The sequence below is a fragment of the Natrix helvetica genome, assembly GCF_964273705.1.
Source record: "Natrix helvetica genome assembly, chromosome: 4".
In the NCBI taxonomy this organism is placed as follows: Eukaryota; Metazoa; Chordata; class Lepidosauria; order Squamata; family Natricidae; genus Natrix; species Natrix helvetica.
The window spans coordinates 148,694,133-148,709,702 of record NC_138550.1 but is presented as its reverse complement, the minus strand read 5'-3'; the positions used below and the strand labels follow the sequence as shown (position 1 = coordinate 148,709,702).

At 40.6% G+C, this 15,570-nt stretch overlaps 1 protein-coding gene across 1 annotated transcript in view; it reads left to right on the top strand.

Annotated features, from left to right (window-relative positions):
* The window catches only part of RSPO2 (R-spondin 2), a 139,016-nt gene extending 125,368 nt beyond the window's left edge, over positions 1-13,648 (top strand). The window contains exon 6 of the mRNA XM_081950656.1: positions 12,847-13,648. Coding sequence (XP_081806782.1) covers positions 12,847-12,953 — 107 coding nt within the window. The 3' untranslated portion in view covers positions 12,954-13,648. The remainder of the gene's footprint in view (positions 1-12,846) is intronic.
* The last annotated feature ends 1,922 nt before the right edge of the window (positions 13,649-15,570 follow it).

Here is a 15,570-nt window from a genome sequence, read left to right as displayed (position 1 = left end):
CCACATATTTTCCTGTGTTTTTACTTAAGTAGGATTCATATAACAAGTGGCTCTGATGAGAAGAATGGGGACAATTGTAATTTCCTGTTAGTGTTTACTCTTTCTCTACTACAATGATCTATTTTAAAACTTTGGCACGGTGGGCGGCTGTGGTCTTGTATCATTGCTATTTCTGGCCGATTGATCAGCTAAAAGATAATTGTTTTTTTTAAAACAATGTTGAATAATTTACATTCTTTAATAAAAATAACAAAGCCTGGAACAGTGTCCAAGAACAATTGTTAGTACAGCAGATTTTGTGACAAAGCTGGTTTTATAATAAAAATGCAGTAGCTCAAAGGGTGATAGAAAAGTTTTCCTCTGTACATTTTATTAAGCATATCTAATTTTATCCTTTGGACAAGTGTAAAATCTCCCTTGAGGGAGATAGGCGGTCTAGAAATGTGAAATATAAAATAAATAATAATAAAGTTTGCATTCTGAGCGGTGGAAGCGCCAACATCTAGGAATGTTTCTTATAATGGCGTATAAATATATTGTGTATTAGTAAATATTGTGGTAAAAACAGATTGTGTCCAGATACACTTACGGGAACTGTTGCAGAAAACCATATGTTGAAATACACTAGTCTTCAGTGGAATGATGGCCACTAATTTAGATGTCCTTTAAAGGAGGCAATTCCATAAAACCACTAGTCATGATGACTTTCTTACATTTAAGGTTAATGCCTACAAGTTCTACAAGTCCATACGGATCATTAAATAACCTTCAGTGGCTCCATTCCATGAAACTATGAAACAGAGAGAGCCACTCAAGTCTTTTATGGCCCCTCTGAGGTCTTCTAGGCATGCACTTCTATGTCCTGAAGACACCTCCACCAACATAACTAACAAAGCAAATGATCTGTGCAGACCTACAGTCTGTGTCAGTGGTAGGAAACCCACAGGCTCCATAGAGCATCCAAACCCCTTCTTACGGAGCCCCCCAAGTCCTCTTGGGACCGTGGCTAACCGAAAGAATGAATAGTTTTCTTTCTGACTGCATTGATGTGGAAAAGAAAAGAAAAGTCTCATTTAAGCCTTATAATGGGCTTGTAACATTAAAGTAAACTTCCCCAAAAGAAAACAATTTCCCCCCAATGAGGGGAGCGGGGGGGGGGGAGCAGAAAATCCTGACTCCGTCTTCTTCAGAATGCATTCATGAGTTTCAGGGCATCACCCACTGGAGACCTCAGTTGCAGCAACAACAACAACACACAAAAAAACAATGTTTAGCTCAGAGGTGTCCATGCTTGGCAATTTTAAGATCAGTGAACTTCAACTCTCAGAATGCAGAATCATGGCTGGCTGGGGAATTCTGGGAGTTGAAGTCCACAGGTCTTAAATTTGCTGAGCTTGGACACCCCTAGTGTGGCCTCTGTTCTGTAGGAAGTTAGCGCCCAGCCTTCTCCTAGAAGAATGAAATATCCTAGGAAATATTGAAAAGGCAGAATATTATATTTCCCTGGATCAGAAACATGTTTTAGGCAGGAAACAGACTCACTCTTAATTGCCCCCACTTTCTTAATGGGCCGTTAAAATGCCTGAGCCAGTCTATTCTACATAATAAAGAGTTCCCCCCTTCAGTTCCAGGGTGATGAGATTAAGGCATGATAGAATTAGCCCTTTGCCCAACTCACCCCATGGCATCTGGGAACTCATGGCAAACACAGCCGAGAGAGTTGCCCCTGCATGGCTTCATGGGAGCCTGACAATCAGAATACATTTTTTACATACATCCTTCCGACAGAAATTGAAGACTCACCTGTTCCGACTGGCTGGTCTGGCATAATTATAATGTTTTCCTCCTGGCATACACACTTTTATTGGTTTTTAGAGGGATTGTCTCTTTTAAATTTAATTTTACAGGATATTGGGATTTCAAATTTTGTATATCCTGATTTATTTATTCAGCTGTACAGTTTGGCATATCTTTTATCCTCCTCACATATCTATTTATTTAATAATTTTAACTTGTTGTATTTTTGCTACGGACTGTACACCGCCCCGAGTCCCTTTTGGGAGAGGGGGCGGTCTATAAGCGCTAATAAATAATAAATAATAATAATAATAGGAACAGGAAACAGAGAGGTGGGGCCGAACAGAGAATATAAAGCCAGGAACTTTCAGCCCTTCTCCTCCTCTCTTCTTCTTCACCCAACATTGAAGCATGTGATCACCTTTTCTGTTCAGGACTTAGGCCATGTGGTCCTGTCCACCATTAAACCATCTTTCCAAGCAGCCTCCATGTCTCCAGTGTCTTTTTTCCCATTTGGAGCTGAACCGAAATGGGCATTTCTTCCAACAGTTCTAAACCATGCTTGGCTTTTTTTTTTTTTGCTGGATTCTATTTTTGAACGGCCGATACAGTGAGCTGTTATATTAACTTTTGGACTCCCCACGGGAGAGTTCAAATCTTCATATTTCATGGACAAAATAGTTTTTCTTGGCTGTCGGATGTGGGTGCTGAAATGATTAATTTACTTTGTTACAGCTGGAGCCATTCTTGCAAGGCAGCATCTCCAAGGGTTGGATCCACTCTACAGCTTTTGGCTCCAGTTGGGGAACAGCTGTCTGCTCGCATCTTATTTTATTTTGCTTTTAAACAGCGTGCTTTTTGGGGAGGGGGAGTGTCATACACAGAACTCTGTGGCAAAAAAAAAAAAAAAAAACACCACAGTGATCGACAGTCTATATTTCTCTGCAACTTCCTTAGCAGTAAGGATTCCATTTGTGGGGGAATAGATCCACTGTGTAAAAGTGGCAACAAATTGCATCTGTCAAATGGATCTTCAGAACAAAAGATCAAAAGATAAATTGCTTTGCAGGGCACAGGGAGTGGGGGAGAGGAAATCAAATGCCAAGAGAGAAAAGCTAGACGTTGTTATGTAATTCCCAAATTACTATGTAGCTTGTAGATAAATCGGTTTAATGTTGTTTGTAGAATAGTTTCATTGTTGGTTATTGTTGTGGCCTGCCAGTGGCCAGCGGAGTTGGACAGTGAGGAAGTTGGGGAAGAGCATGGGCCAGTCCTGGAGACTGGGGAAGGTTTGGACGAGGGCTTTGCGTCGGAGGCAGAGACAGGGCCGAGGATGTCTGGCAGTGATCAGGTGCCTACAGAGCTAGACAGCAGTGAGGCACAGCTAGAGCCTGTTCCCACTCTGTGTGCATGCACAGAGTTGCCAGAAGAAAAGAACAAATCAGAAAGGAGCGAAAGGGAAGTGGGCTTTTGCAGGAAACAATTCGTTCGGTCATTAGATTTGTTTCAGGAGTGTGAATATTTGTCTGTGAATCTCAGAGACTCTGTGCCCAGTCTTTCCTTGCACAGCTCCTCATTTGGAAAATATTTACATGGCAGCTTTCCAAGATAGCTAAGGTCTGTAGTCATAAATATTCCTTTGAAAAACTGTTTGTCAGGCCTTTGCTGAATGTGAATGAGAGGAATTCACATTCATTTAATAAAAAGGGTTTTGTCAGGACCAGGACTCTGCCTTGTGCTTTTGGGGGAACAGTTCAGAAGAGTTCTAGGTCAAAACTGTGTGTGTGTGTGTGTGTGTGTGTGTGTGTGTGTGTGTGTGTGTGTAGGTTTAAAACTTCCTTCTTGATTTGTGCTGTCCACATGTGAATCAAGTCTTGGAAATCCCTAGCTGTCCGTTTTGTCCTGAGAATGCAGGCTATAAATCCCCACATACAGAGATGGTTAAGGAAACCAGGCCATCAAAGAACATGATGGTTGGACACCATCAAACCTGACACCAACCAGAGCATAGAAAAACTCAAAGAAGCAGTGCAAGGTGGAAGATGTGGAGAGACCTGGACCATAGAATCGCCAAGATACGACAGATTTCCATTTCCTGTTTTGTCCTCACAGTCAATAACTTTGTGGAATAGATTAGACTGTGATTCAGAATCATTCAGTTAAGTTGGTGCTTGATCTGGGATGTAGACTTGGTCCTCTCCCACTGTGCACCAACAATGTAGATGTTAATTTTACAGGGATTCCTCTGTGCCCTCGTGTTCTTGTGACAAAACTGTCGAAGTCTGACTGATAAACCCAACCAAGCCGGCAAATAGAGATGATCAGATCTCTTTCAGAATAGCTTTATTGAATACATCATTTTGGCACACATGAAAGCAAAGCCAGCTCTAACTATTTCCTGCAGTTTTTGTATAATTAAAGAATAGATATTCCCTTTCAGGCCTGCAGTCACCTTTTCTTTTGGCTCTTTGGCCTGCCACACTTTCTGTTATTCTACTATGCATTTTCTATTGTGGGAAAATGGAAGGGGGATTGTACAGAGTTAGATGTGATGTAGCCATAACAAAATTCTTTCTAGAAAGCCAAGGTCATCCTTTGTCTTTGCACCTCTGCACCTGATCGGAACTGGATCGATGGAACTGCCAGCATGGCAGTGGAAGATTGGACCATGTGATGGACTTGTGGGTGTGGGGGCAAGATCTTGAACTTTCAACTGGGTAGGGAAAACCAGGAAGCTTTCAGATTCGGGTTTTTCCAGATGTGCCAACATGGCTCTCTTAATAAATTGGAACTTTGAGCAATACCTCGCCTTGGACTCTGATTTACTTTTGGATGCTATTTGGAACCTGACATTCCCCTTTCCTCCCTGTCACAGATCACACGGTCCAATTAGGCATTCTGGCTTCTCCCTGGTATCTCCTTCATGTCTCTGGCCAGCACCTGTTGATCTTGGTTCCCACGGGACGATCTGTTGTGATTGTCTGGTCAGACATTCCAAACTTCTCCTTCTCCCCATAGTGTGTGCAACTCACACACTATGGGGTGACAGCATAGATTTGTTTCGAAGTTGACAAAAACCTTGGTTCCCTATATCTGGGTATAGTTCTAGTTCTTTCTTGCCAGCCTTCTAAAATTCAGCATCCTTCCAAAATGTTCTGATTGTAATTCTCAAACTACTTCACTTTCGAAAAGAGGAGTCCCAGCATATCCAGAAGAGCTGGACTGATAATATCTATGTGCTCTGAAGGCCAATCCTCTTAACTCCTTTATTCATATATATTTCTGGTTCCTGCAAAACCTGTCCGTAATGATGAATCGGTTCCAATTCTCCTAAAACGTAAAATATCTCAGATTATTACAGTACTCGTCACAGTCTACTTTTACATAAAAAGTGCCAGGAGAGAGAGTCTAATCCAATGTTTCTCATCCTTTGCAACTTTAAGGTCTGTGGATTTCTTAAATGTTTTCGCTCGGGAATTCTAGGAGTTGAAGTCCTCATATCTTAAAGTTGCTGAGAAACACTGGTCTAATCTACCCCACAAAATTATTGTTGGCAAGGACGAAATAGGAACTAAGAATTGCTTATGAGCTGCTGGAAGAAAGGCAGGGAATAAATATAAGAAATTAATAATATATGCCATATCATCATGTTTAGCTTTAAACAGATATATTTCTTTCCATAGGAAATGCCTATGTAGATTTTAAAGTAGGAGCTGGCATTGTACCAGCAAATACTTCTTATTACATCCTCAGAATACGTTGGGATCCATTAAAAAAAAATAGACTCCAAGGTTGGAACTCTGCCTGCCCATGTCTTAAAATATGTTTAAATTATGTCAGCAACATATCAGCAGGAGTTTCATTGCAGTCCCCAATATGGAACATTTCCCATTTACAGGAAAGTTTAAAAGTTGTTCTCTATAGGTGTAGTATTATTATTATTATTATTGTTTTTAATTTGTGGGAAAAGTTGAACAAAAGCATCCAAGTTTCCTACGAGTAGCTGTCAGCAAATGAAAAACTGGCTACAAACAAAGCACCTTCCCAACATTTTGATGTTTTATAGATGAGGTCCTTAATGGAGCGTAATCTGATTCACATCGTGGAAATTAAATTTCACAGGCGCCACAATTATTGGAGTTTTTCTTAGCCTCGTTGAGTAAAATCCACAACTGTCTGATAAAAGAAGCAAATGTGCTTTTGAAATGTCAAAACTGGTACACGTTGCTTTGAACTTTAACATTTCTGATGTTTTGACTAAGAACTTGAAGTATCTGGGTTTTTGGTTTTTTTTTTGGACTTGTTTTTAATGTAGTGGTCTGCTGCAAAGAAGGAACATTTTCACAGCTGTTAAGTAGTAGTTACTTTGGTTTCAAAGAACCCCCTGAAGGTCTGCCCAGTAATCACAAAGCATTGGTGGTCATTGTCTTGTGTTTGAACAGCCCACTTATTCCCCCCACAGTGGTTTTCTAGAGGTAATGATCCAAAATGGACTAATAAATCCTTTCATGGTGTAGCAGTTCTTTCATCTCCATCCTTGATTTTATTGACCTTCACTGAAGTCCTATATGACTTTGTAGTATAATTGCACTTCAGGAACTACGTGAGATCCACTGTTTGGTGGGAATATCAATTTAACACATAGGAACTAAAAGCAGTGGTTTAGAGTTAGGCAATTAGTAAGTGTGGGAATGTTGAACATAGACAAACATTGAGTGGTCCTTTGAAAATGTGATATCTCTGAATATTACTTTTTAAGATCTCTAAGGAATTTTTCTTCAGCATAGCTTTAACCACTTATACCATCAACAAGCCTTGATGGTATTAGTGTTGTCTGAATATGTTGGGTTACTGTTTCCCTACCTTATGGCTAGCAATATTTGAACTCTAGCACATCTGGAGTAATCCAGTGTTAGGGTAGAGACTAGCCTAAATTCATTAAGATTCACCTGACACCAAAAATGTTCCCTTTGGGCTAAGTTTATTTCTAGGAGTAAAGGGTCTTCTGTATTTCTTACTTTAGACAATTATTGGGGGTAGAGTAATAGGAGAAGATTTTTTGTTAGCAAATCAATGCCAGTTTGTCTTATATTCTAAGTCCTTATGATGTGATTCTAAAATTTGATTGTTTATGTTTCATTATGACCTTATTGGTTTAATTAATTTATTAAATTTATATGCTAACCATCCCAGCTCAACGACTCTGGGGTTATTGTTGAATTAGATTGTACTTTCTAATTTTATTGTGCCTCACTCTGGAAGTATATGCATTGATGCCTGTCTTTTAATAGCTTTCAATTACAATAGCGTATTATGCATTCTCTTTTAAAAAGAATAGGACACATGTTAATCAGATCAAATATTTATCACATATTTATGAACTGTGATTCTTAAACCACAGTTTTTAATAAAGGGCCAGTTTATTCTATACATATTACATATTTCATTATGTTGAAATAAGTAGAGGAATTCATTACGTTGAAGTCATTATGTTGAAATAAGTAGAGAAATTCATTACGTTCAAGTCATTATGTTGAAATAAATAGACAAATTCATTATGTTCAAGTCATTATGTTGAAATAAATAGACAAATTCATCAAATAAATAAATAATACCTCTCTGTAAATGCCCTAGCAAATACCCCTTCCAGTAACAATATCCCAACAGTTTAGAAGCATATACTATATCGATCACTATTGTCAAACATTTCCTTGTTCTCCACACATACATTCTTCTGTGGATTTGAGGTCCTTGATTGCAACTAGACATACATATGGCATTTCAAAATTATTCATCAACATTATGGACAGGCAAAGTGGTTGAACAATTTATTTGAATGTATCATGTGAAAGCTGTGCTTTCCAACACATTCTTAAAGACGCTGCTAAGCAGCAGAGTTACTGAAAATGCTTGGTGGGAAGAATTCCTCCTGATGTTTTCATGGAAATATGGGAAGCCAGGGAAATGGAAGACTGCTGGAGAACTGGTGATGCAAGGAAATATAGCTTAAGGTAAAGGAAAAGGTTCCCCTCGCACATATGTGCTAGTCGTTCCCAACTCTAGGGGGCAGTGCTCATCTCCGTTTCAAAGCCAAAGAGCCAGCGCTGTCCGAAGATGTCTCCGTGGTCGTGTGGCCGGCATGACTAAATGCCAAAGATGCATGGAACGGTGTTACATTCCCACCAAAGGTGGTTCCTATTTTTCTACTTGCATTTTTACATGCCTTCAAACTGCTAGGTTGGCAGAAGCTGGGGACAAGTAACGGGAGCTCACTCCATTACATGGCGCTAGGGATTCAAACCGCTGAACTGCCGACCTTCTGATCAACAAGCTCAGCATCTTAGCCACTGAGCTGCCGTGTCCTTTTTAATTACCTCTTAATTAAATCAAATTATTAAATGAGCAACAAACACCCATGACAATAATTGTGAAATAATGCATATTGAACAGGTAGAAACGTCTTTGATTGGTACACTTCTTGATAGAAAGAAAGCAATCCACCTAATCAGTCCTCAGTTTTACAGTTGGGATTGAGTCAAACCATCAAAGGAAGACAATTTTGCCTTTTAGGAATTTTTTCATATGGTCTTTATTCCTCCTTGAGCTTGTAATAATAATCATAACCATGAATAAATCCAACAGGAGTAAAATATATCCTTAGCTCAGATACTGGATTTATTGAGATTAGAAATGACTCTACTTCTCATTGTGCCACTCATGATTGGTTGATTCAGGAATGAGTTATTTCCAGCATCATCATATCTAGTTGCTTTACATCCTGAGAAAACCCAATGTTTGCAAAAGAAATCCCTCTTCTTTAGTCCTGCAAATACTCCCTCTTTTTCCTTTAAATGTACATGAGACCCAAATGGCAGAACACTGATCGCTGACAAGGAAGGGAACAGAAGGAAAATGCTACCAGACACCTGGGTCATATCATCATATGTGGTGGACATGTCTAGAAGCAAAAAAATATTGGACAAAAATACAAAGGTGGTTGGAAAAGATGATAAAGCAGCACACTGACTTAAAACCAGAAATATTTTTGTTGGGGGTTTGCCCTAAACTTATAGTAAAGTGAATGCATATTTAATCATACATGTGCTTTCAGAGGGTTTTGTCTTAATCTTGGACATATTTAGCAGTGATGGAATAAGAGGAAAGGAAATAACTGATTGATAACTGATAGGTGAACATGATTGGAAATTGGATAAAAAATTGTTCTGTGTTGTTGCCATCTATGCAGAAGATGTCTTGACTTTTGTGACGGAAGAAAGAAAATGGGAAAGACACGAGACTTTAAAAAGAAAAGAGTCGGCTCCACTGAATATGAAAACATAAATGGTCTAATAACAGTACTGTGGGGCATATTCAAATCATCTTGATTTCCATAGCAGATTCAAAAATGTTCTCTCTTTTGCTAACTCAAAATGTTCTGAAAACCATTTGGCTGAGCTGTTTTTAATATAGCAGGAAAACAATTTGCACAGCAACTGTCCAAATGATGCAGAAATTCAAACAATGTCTATATAAAATTGGATAAATGCTATTAAATTGATTCCTTGCAAACATTGGCCCATAACATTCCTGATTTTCTAAAATGAAATAAATGTGAATATATAGTGCCCCACTGTGGCTAAAAGGTATATTCTGCCCTATGAAACTAGTTGCCAAACTACAGTGCTATTATAGAAGGGAGGGAGGGAGGGAAAGGAAAGGAAAGGGAGGGGAAGGGAAGGAAAGAAGGAAAGGAAAAGAAAGGAAAGGAAAGGAAAGGAAAGGAAAGGAAAGGAAAGGAAAGGAAAGGAAAGGAAAGGAAGCATCTAAAAGAATTCATCTCCCAAACACAGACTGCTTCAAACAGTAAACTATTCTAGTTGCTTTCCTGGCCAATGGGGAAATAAATAGTGGTGTAGCAAAGCCTTACCGGTAATCTCTCTGTGGGACCAGGAATGGAGAGAATGGGTGGGGATTACGGTATGTATTTTCCCAAATTGTGATTCACCTACATTTGTGGTTGCCAGAACAACTAATAAGGAGGACTGACAGGGCTAGTGAGTAATTGGGCTAAGTATGTTGTAGGATGGTGTCTCCTATGGACCACTGCTTCTGATGTGCCTTTATATAACCGGGTTGGATTTAAATGATTTTTTTCAGTTTGTTGTTAAGCATGATCAGTGATTCTATTACATTTCAATGCTCTTAGATTAGAGATATTATATATTCACAAAAAACATTGCTGGGCAGTTTGATTTAATTTTCACACAGAGGAGGTGAAAGTGATATTATAATGGTTCTAACTGCAAATTCATCTCAGGTTGAATTTCCTGCTTTATTAGTTTAAGAGGCTGCAGTATAAAAAGAGAGTTCCCGGGTGAGAATTTATCATTGCATTGGCTATTTTATAGAGAATTTCTTTTTTCCTGTGCATAAAATTCTGGAATTTAGGGATCCAAGCAACATTAAATTGGTTGGTTTTCTAGGCCTTTCCCTTTTGCTGCTTTTATTGCAAGCACATTCTTATCTTCCCTCATAAAACATAAATGAAAAGCAACTAAAAGCATACAAAACTAGATGGATAGGATACGGTTGCAACGGGGCCTGGCGTCCTCCACATGAATGTGCGTGGCGCACGTACACACACACACACACATTCAGCACGCACATGCGTCTTACCATCCAGCGATGCCTCCGTGAGCCTCCGCAATGCTCCAGCTGCTCAGTGGAGCAGCACGCAGCGCTGTATGCGCCATGCACGTGCACGGAAGCGCCAAAGGATTTAAAGACAAAGGATTTAAAGTAGGGAGCATGGGTGGGCAGGTGGGCCCTGCGGAGCACTGTACCCGAACGGTACCCTGTGCTCCGGGCAGACTCCGGTACGCCCGCACCACAGTGTACCTCCTGCAACCCACCACTGGATAGGATATGTATGCTATACTGTAGCAGGATATATTTACTCTAGAGAGACGCAGTGGCTCAGCGGTTAAAGACACTCAGCTTGCCAGTTAGAAAGCTGGGTTCGAGACTGAACTGAATGAATTGACAGAGACTGCACCACGAGGTGGGGGTGAGCTCCTATTAATTGCTCCAGCTCCTGCCCACCTAGCAGCTCGAAAGCGTGCAAATGAGAGTAGATAAATAGGTACCACTTCGGTGGGAAGGTAACAATGTACCATACAGCTTGGTGTATAATCATGCTCACCACATGTTTCTTCAGACAATGCTGCTCCCTTGGCTAAGAAACGGAGATGAGCAATGCCACCTAGAGTCAGATTCGACTGCACAGGGGAAACCCTATCCCCAGAGCTAGGGTGGGGCCTCTTAGCAGCGGTGGCTCTTCCTTCCCCAGGATCGGCACATGGTTTTTCACTGCTCTCCCCTTCTCTGCCTTCTGTACATCTGTGCATCAGGCCCTGGACCCAGCTGTTCCTCCTCCTCTTCACCAACCACCCCCAGACCTGGGAGCTGTTGACTCTCCATCTGAGGGCTGACAAACAGCCCAGGCTCCATCTCTGTCTCTCTCTCTCTCTCTCTCTGCCAGCTCCATTCCCTCTTCTCCTTCAGAGCTGCCAGGGTGCCCTGATGCTGACCCTGTCTCCCACACCACCACCTCCTCCTCCTCCGTTTTGACTGCTGGAGGGGCCGGCGGCTGACAGGCCACAACATATATAATATATGGAAATTATTGGTAAAGATGTTAATATAGCCAACATTCAACACATTTGGTTGCCAGGGTTCTAGTCATAATTGAAACTATGAAACCTGAATTCCCAAGTAGTTGAGACAGGTGCCCAGAGATCACTAAACCTTACAATACCACACAGTGTCTTCCTGAAAGGAAGGTAAGTAAAATCAGTGGCCAACATGGTGGCCTTGCACACACATAGCATTGAGGGGGGTGGGTGGGTGGGAATGGAAACAACAACAACAAAAAGAACTTAAGTAAGTAGAAAACCCTTAGAGGTTGGAATCCAGCAATTGGTTGACATACAACACTTTAAAATATTCTTCAACTACAGAAGCAAAATTTTAGAATGAATTTTTTTGGGTGGGGTGGGGTTCAGCTGCTGAGTACCTTCTAAATAGCAACTCTAGGAATGCAATAACTCTTCTCTGGAGCAGTAAATCTCTGCAGCATCACAAAAGGTTGTGTGTTCGTTGCTATTTAAGTGGCTATAGACACAGGTAATATAACAATAAAAACTGTGAAAGTCTTTCTGAACAAATTAGCTATTGATAGCACTACCAGTTCAGTTGGAAAACCTGGAAAATTAGCCTGTGATTAGCCAGTGATTAAAAATAAAATTATTGCCAATCTTTTAGCTGTAACTTGCTGTATATATTAATTGGGGAGGACATATCTGTTATTCAAAAGTGTCTTGTAAATGAAAGTGTGCAATTGCAGTGATTTAAGTCATTTAACAGATTAACAGAGTTGGAAAGGTCCAACCTTATAGGTCATCTAGTCCATCTCCCTGCTCAAGCAGGAGACCCTCCACCATTTCTGACAAATGGCAGTCCAATCTTTTCTTGAAAGTCTCAAGTGATGAAGCTCCCACAACGTTCGAAGGCAACTTCTGTTCCATCAGTTGATTGTTCTCACTGTCAGAACATTCCTCCTTATTTCTAGGTTGAATCTGTCCTTGGTCAGTTTCCATCCATTATTCCTTATCTGGCCTTCAGGTGCTTTGGAAAATAGCTTGGCCCCCTCAAATATTGGAACACTGCTATCATGTCCCTCAAATATTGGAACACTGCTATCATGTTTCCCCTGGTCCTTCTCCTTACTAGACTAGCCATGCCCAGCTCCTGTAACCGTTCTTCATATGTTTTAGTCTCCAGTCCCCTAATCATCCTGGTTGCTCTTCTCTGCACTCTTTCTGAAGTCTCAACATCTTTTTTATAGTGTGGTGACCAAAACTGGATGCAATATTCTACTTAGTGGGGTTACTAAGGCTTTATAGAGTGGTATTAGTATTTGTATGATGGCATTGCTAGGCAGATGATATACATTGACACAAATGACATAATTTGCTTTTTTTTTTTTAGGAAAGAAGAAGAAAAAGGATAAGAAGAAGAAAAAGAAAAAGAATTTAATGGAACAAGCGCAGAAGCAGCACAGTTTCTTCCTTGCTACAGACCAAGCTAGTCAATAGAGACATTCGCCCAGGGCCTGTGGATACACATGGGTTGGTTTTTTTTTGTTTTGTTTATATCTTATTTTTGTTTGTTTTGCAAAACACACAGAAGCTGCCATTAGCTCCTGCATGAGGCAGCACTGTGATTCAGCTGTTCTGACAGCCTTTGGACCCGGGGAAAGAGAGGAGAACGTCCACAAGCTTGTTTGTGTCTGTTATTTATACTTTTACGATTTAATGTGGTTCTTATTGTTCTCATTCTTCCCCAAACGTGGTCTCTCCAGGACTGAAGAAAAGCACTGAGTTCAATCAGTGGAAGAATGTCCCCCCAAAAAAACCCCTTCGTTTGAGGTTCCCTCTCCCCTTTTTTGGTTAAATTTAGTGCCTACAAGAAGGAAGGAATTTGACTTCATGGCACAGGACTTTTGGAGACAGGAGCATCAAGACTGCATGGCACCACGAGATAAGTCCCTATTTCTTCAAGACAAAGAAATCAGGAAGTTAGAATTGCATATTGTTTCTCATACTGTACATTTTCAAGACCGAAGGACACCAAGAAGATATCTGTAGGTAACACACTTGGTCCTCATCACACCTGCTATACTGGAACAGCTGTATAGTCAAACTGCTCTTGACTGATATATGAAATTATGGCTTAGTATTTCAGGAGCATAGTGATTCCCATGTGTACATATCATGCTGTCTACATATAAATAAACCTATTTACATTAGAGGTTGGGTCTGTTTTCCATGTGTGCAGTTCATCATTTGAACACATAAAGATGAGTGCTCAAAATGAAATATAATAACTACCCTTTATACAAATCTGTCCAAGCCAGCTTTGACTAATGACAGCCTGACAACATATCTTGCTCTCGTGAAGTTTAGTGTTTTCCTGGCAGGGCAAACCTATGTCTGAAATCTTTCCTTCAAAGACTATCTGCTGGTTATGATCAAGTGATGGCATTCCATTCGAAAACAAAAACCACTTTCTAGAGTTGAACCAAGCCATATTTCTCAAAGAAATCCTGGCATTCTGCTGTTTTTTTTAAAAAAAAATAGAGAAATAAAGAAATGCAGTTTAAGAAAAGGAATTAAAAGGTAAATGAGTTCAGTGTTGTCATTTGTGAATAAACTTGAAGAAACTGTAAGGAGACCCCTATTTCCTCCAAATGATGCGGAACTATAATGATAATGAAGATGATAATGTTGAAGACACTGACGATATTCATTCAGCTGTGTCTGATGCTTGGAAATTCTGTGCACCCAGTCTCTTCATAATTTCTGATCTTGCACTATTTCTTTGAGTTGTTTTATGCTCTGGCTGTTATCAGCTTTGATGGTGTCCAGCCACCGTGTTCTTTGGTTGCCTGGTACCCTTTCACCGCTAACTCTTTCAAGTATAATTGCTTTCTCTCCCGTGAATTTCCCCACATGGCATGGCTAAAACATGAGCCATAAATATCCACTTGTACTCATTGTTCCTGTTGGCTAACTCGTTTGGGAATTGGAATGGAATCACATTGGAAAGTTTCCTGCATCTTCTATAAGATCAGTAAGAGGCAGCATATGGAGCCTTGAAAAGAAAAGAAAAGTATCTTTCAAAATCCATTGTTGGTCCTCCCCAATAACCAGATAGGAAACATGACTAGATGAGATAAATCTACTTTATTCTTAGGCTACATTGATAGAATCTTCCAGGTTTGAAAAATAAAACTTCTCACCATCACTTTTAAACATCTGACCTGTTAGGGAAAGTCCTTCCTAAGTTTCTTTATTGGCCCATTAAGTTCTTGGGGGTTGCTTCCTCTCCCACCTGTGTTCTTACTAGGTTTCCCAAAAGCACAAAGCCATGTCCTTATCCCGATAAAACACCTTTTATTTAGTTTAATTCCTCTCCAGCAAAGTCCAGCAAACAGTCTTTCAAGAGATTTCACAACTACAGACCTTTATCAGGCTTGGAGAGCTGCCAGGCCAATATCTTCCAAATGCCACTCGGTAGCAGACAATACTTGGCAAGAAATCAGGAACAGATCTTCACCCTAATGGTTTAAACTAATTGCCCCCTGCAAACTCCCTTCCCCCTTCACTCCTCTTTATTCCCTATGGGAGGGGGCCATTCATCATCCACCTGTGCCATTATTCCAGAGTCGACCCTTGTTCCTTAGCTGTTCCCTTCTCCTGGCAGCTCTGCACATACATCAGGAACAGGCTCCAGCTGTTCTTCTGCCCCACTGATGTCCGACTCCGAAGGCAGCTGATAACTGTCAGAGGGCCCTGGTCCCATCTCTGTCTCCGACACAGAGCCCTTGTCAGAGTCTTCCCAGACTCCAGGACTGGCCCATATTCCTCCCCAACCTCCTCACTGTCTGAGTCTACCACCAGCTCCACTGGCTGCTGGCGGGCCACAACAGTCTGATTGTTTCCTAGGCAGCATCTCTTTCCCTTGTTATCCAAGATCATTCACACACTCTATCACACCCACATTTATTCCAATTGATTCCCACTGGTGAGTGAATACCTACACATTGTCCTCTTCCATAGTAAAATAATATGCTCAAGTGAAGGCTCTTAGTAGATAACCACACACTGTGTGAATGTGGAAAGATGTACAGCCTGGCCCATCTGCTGATAT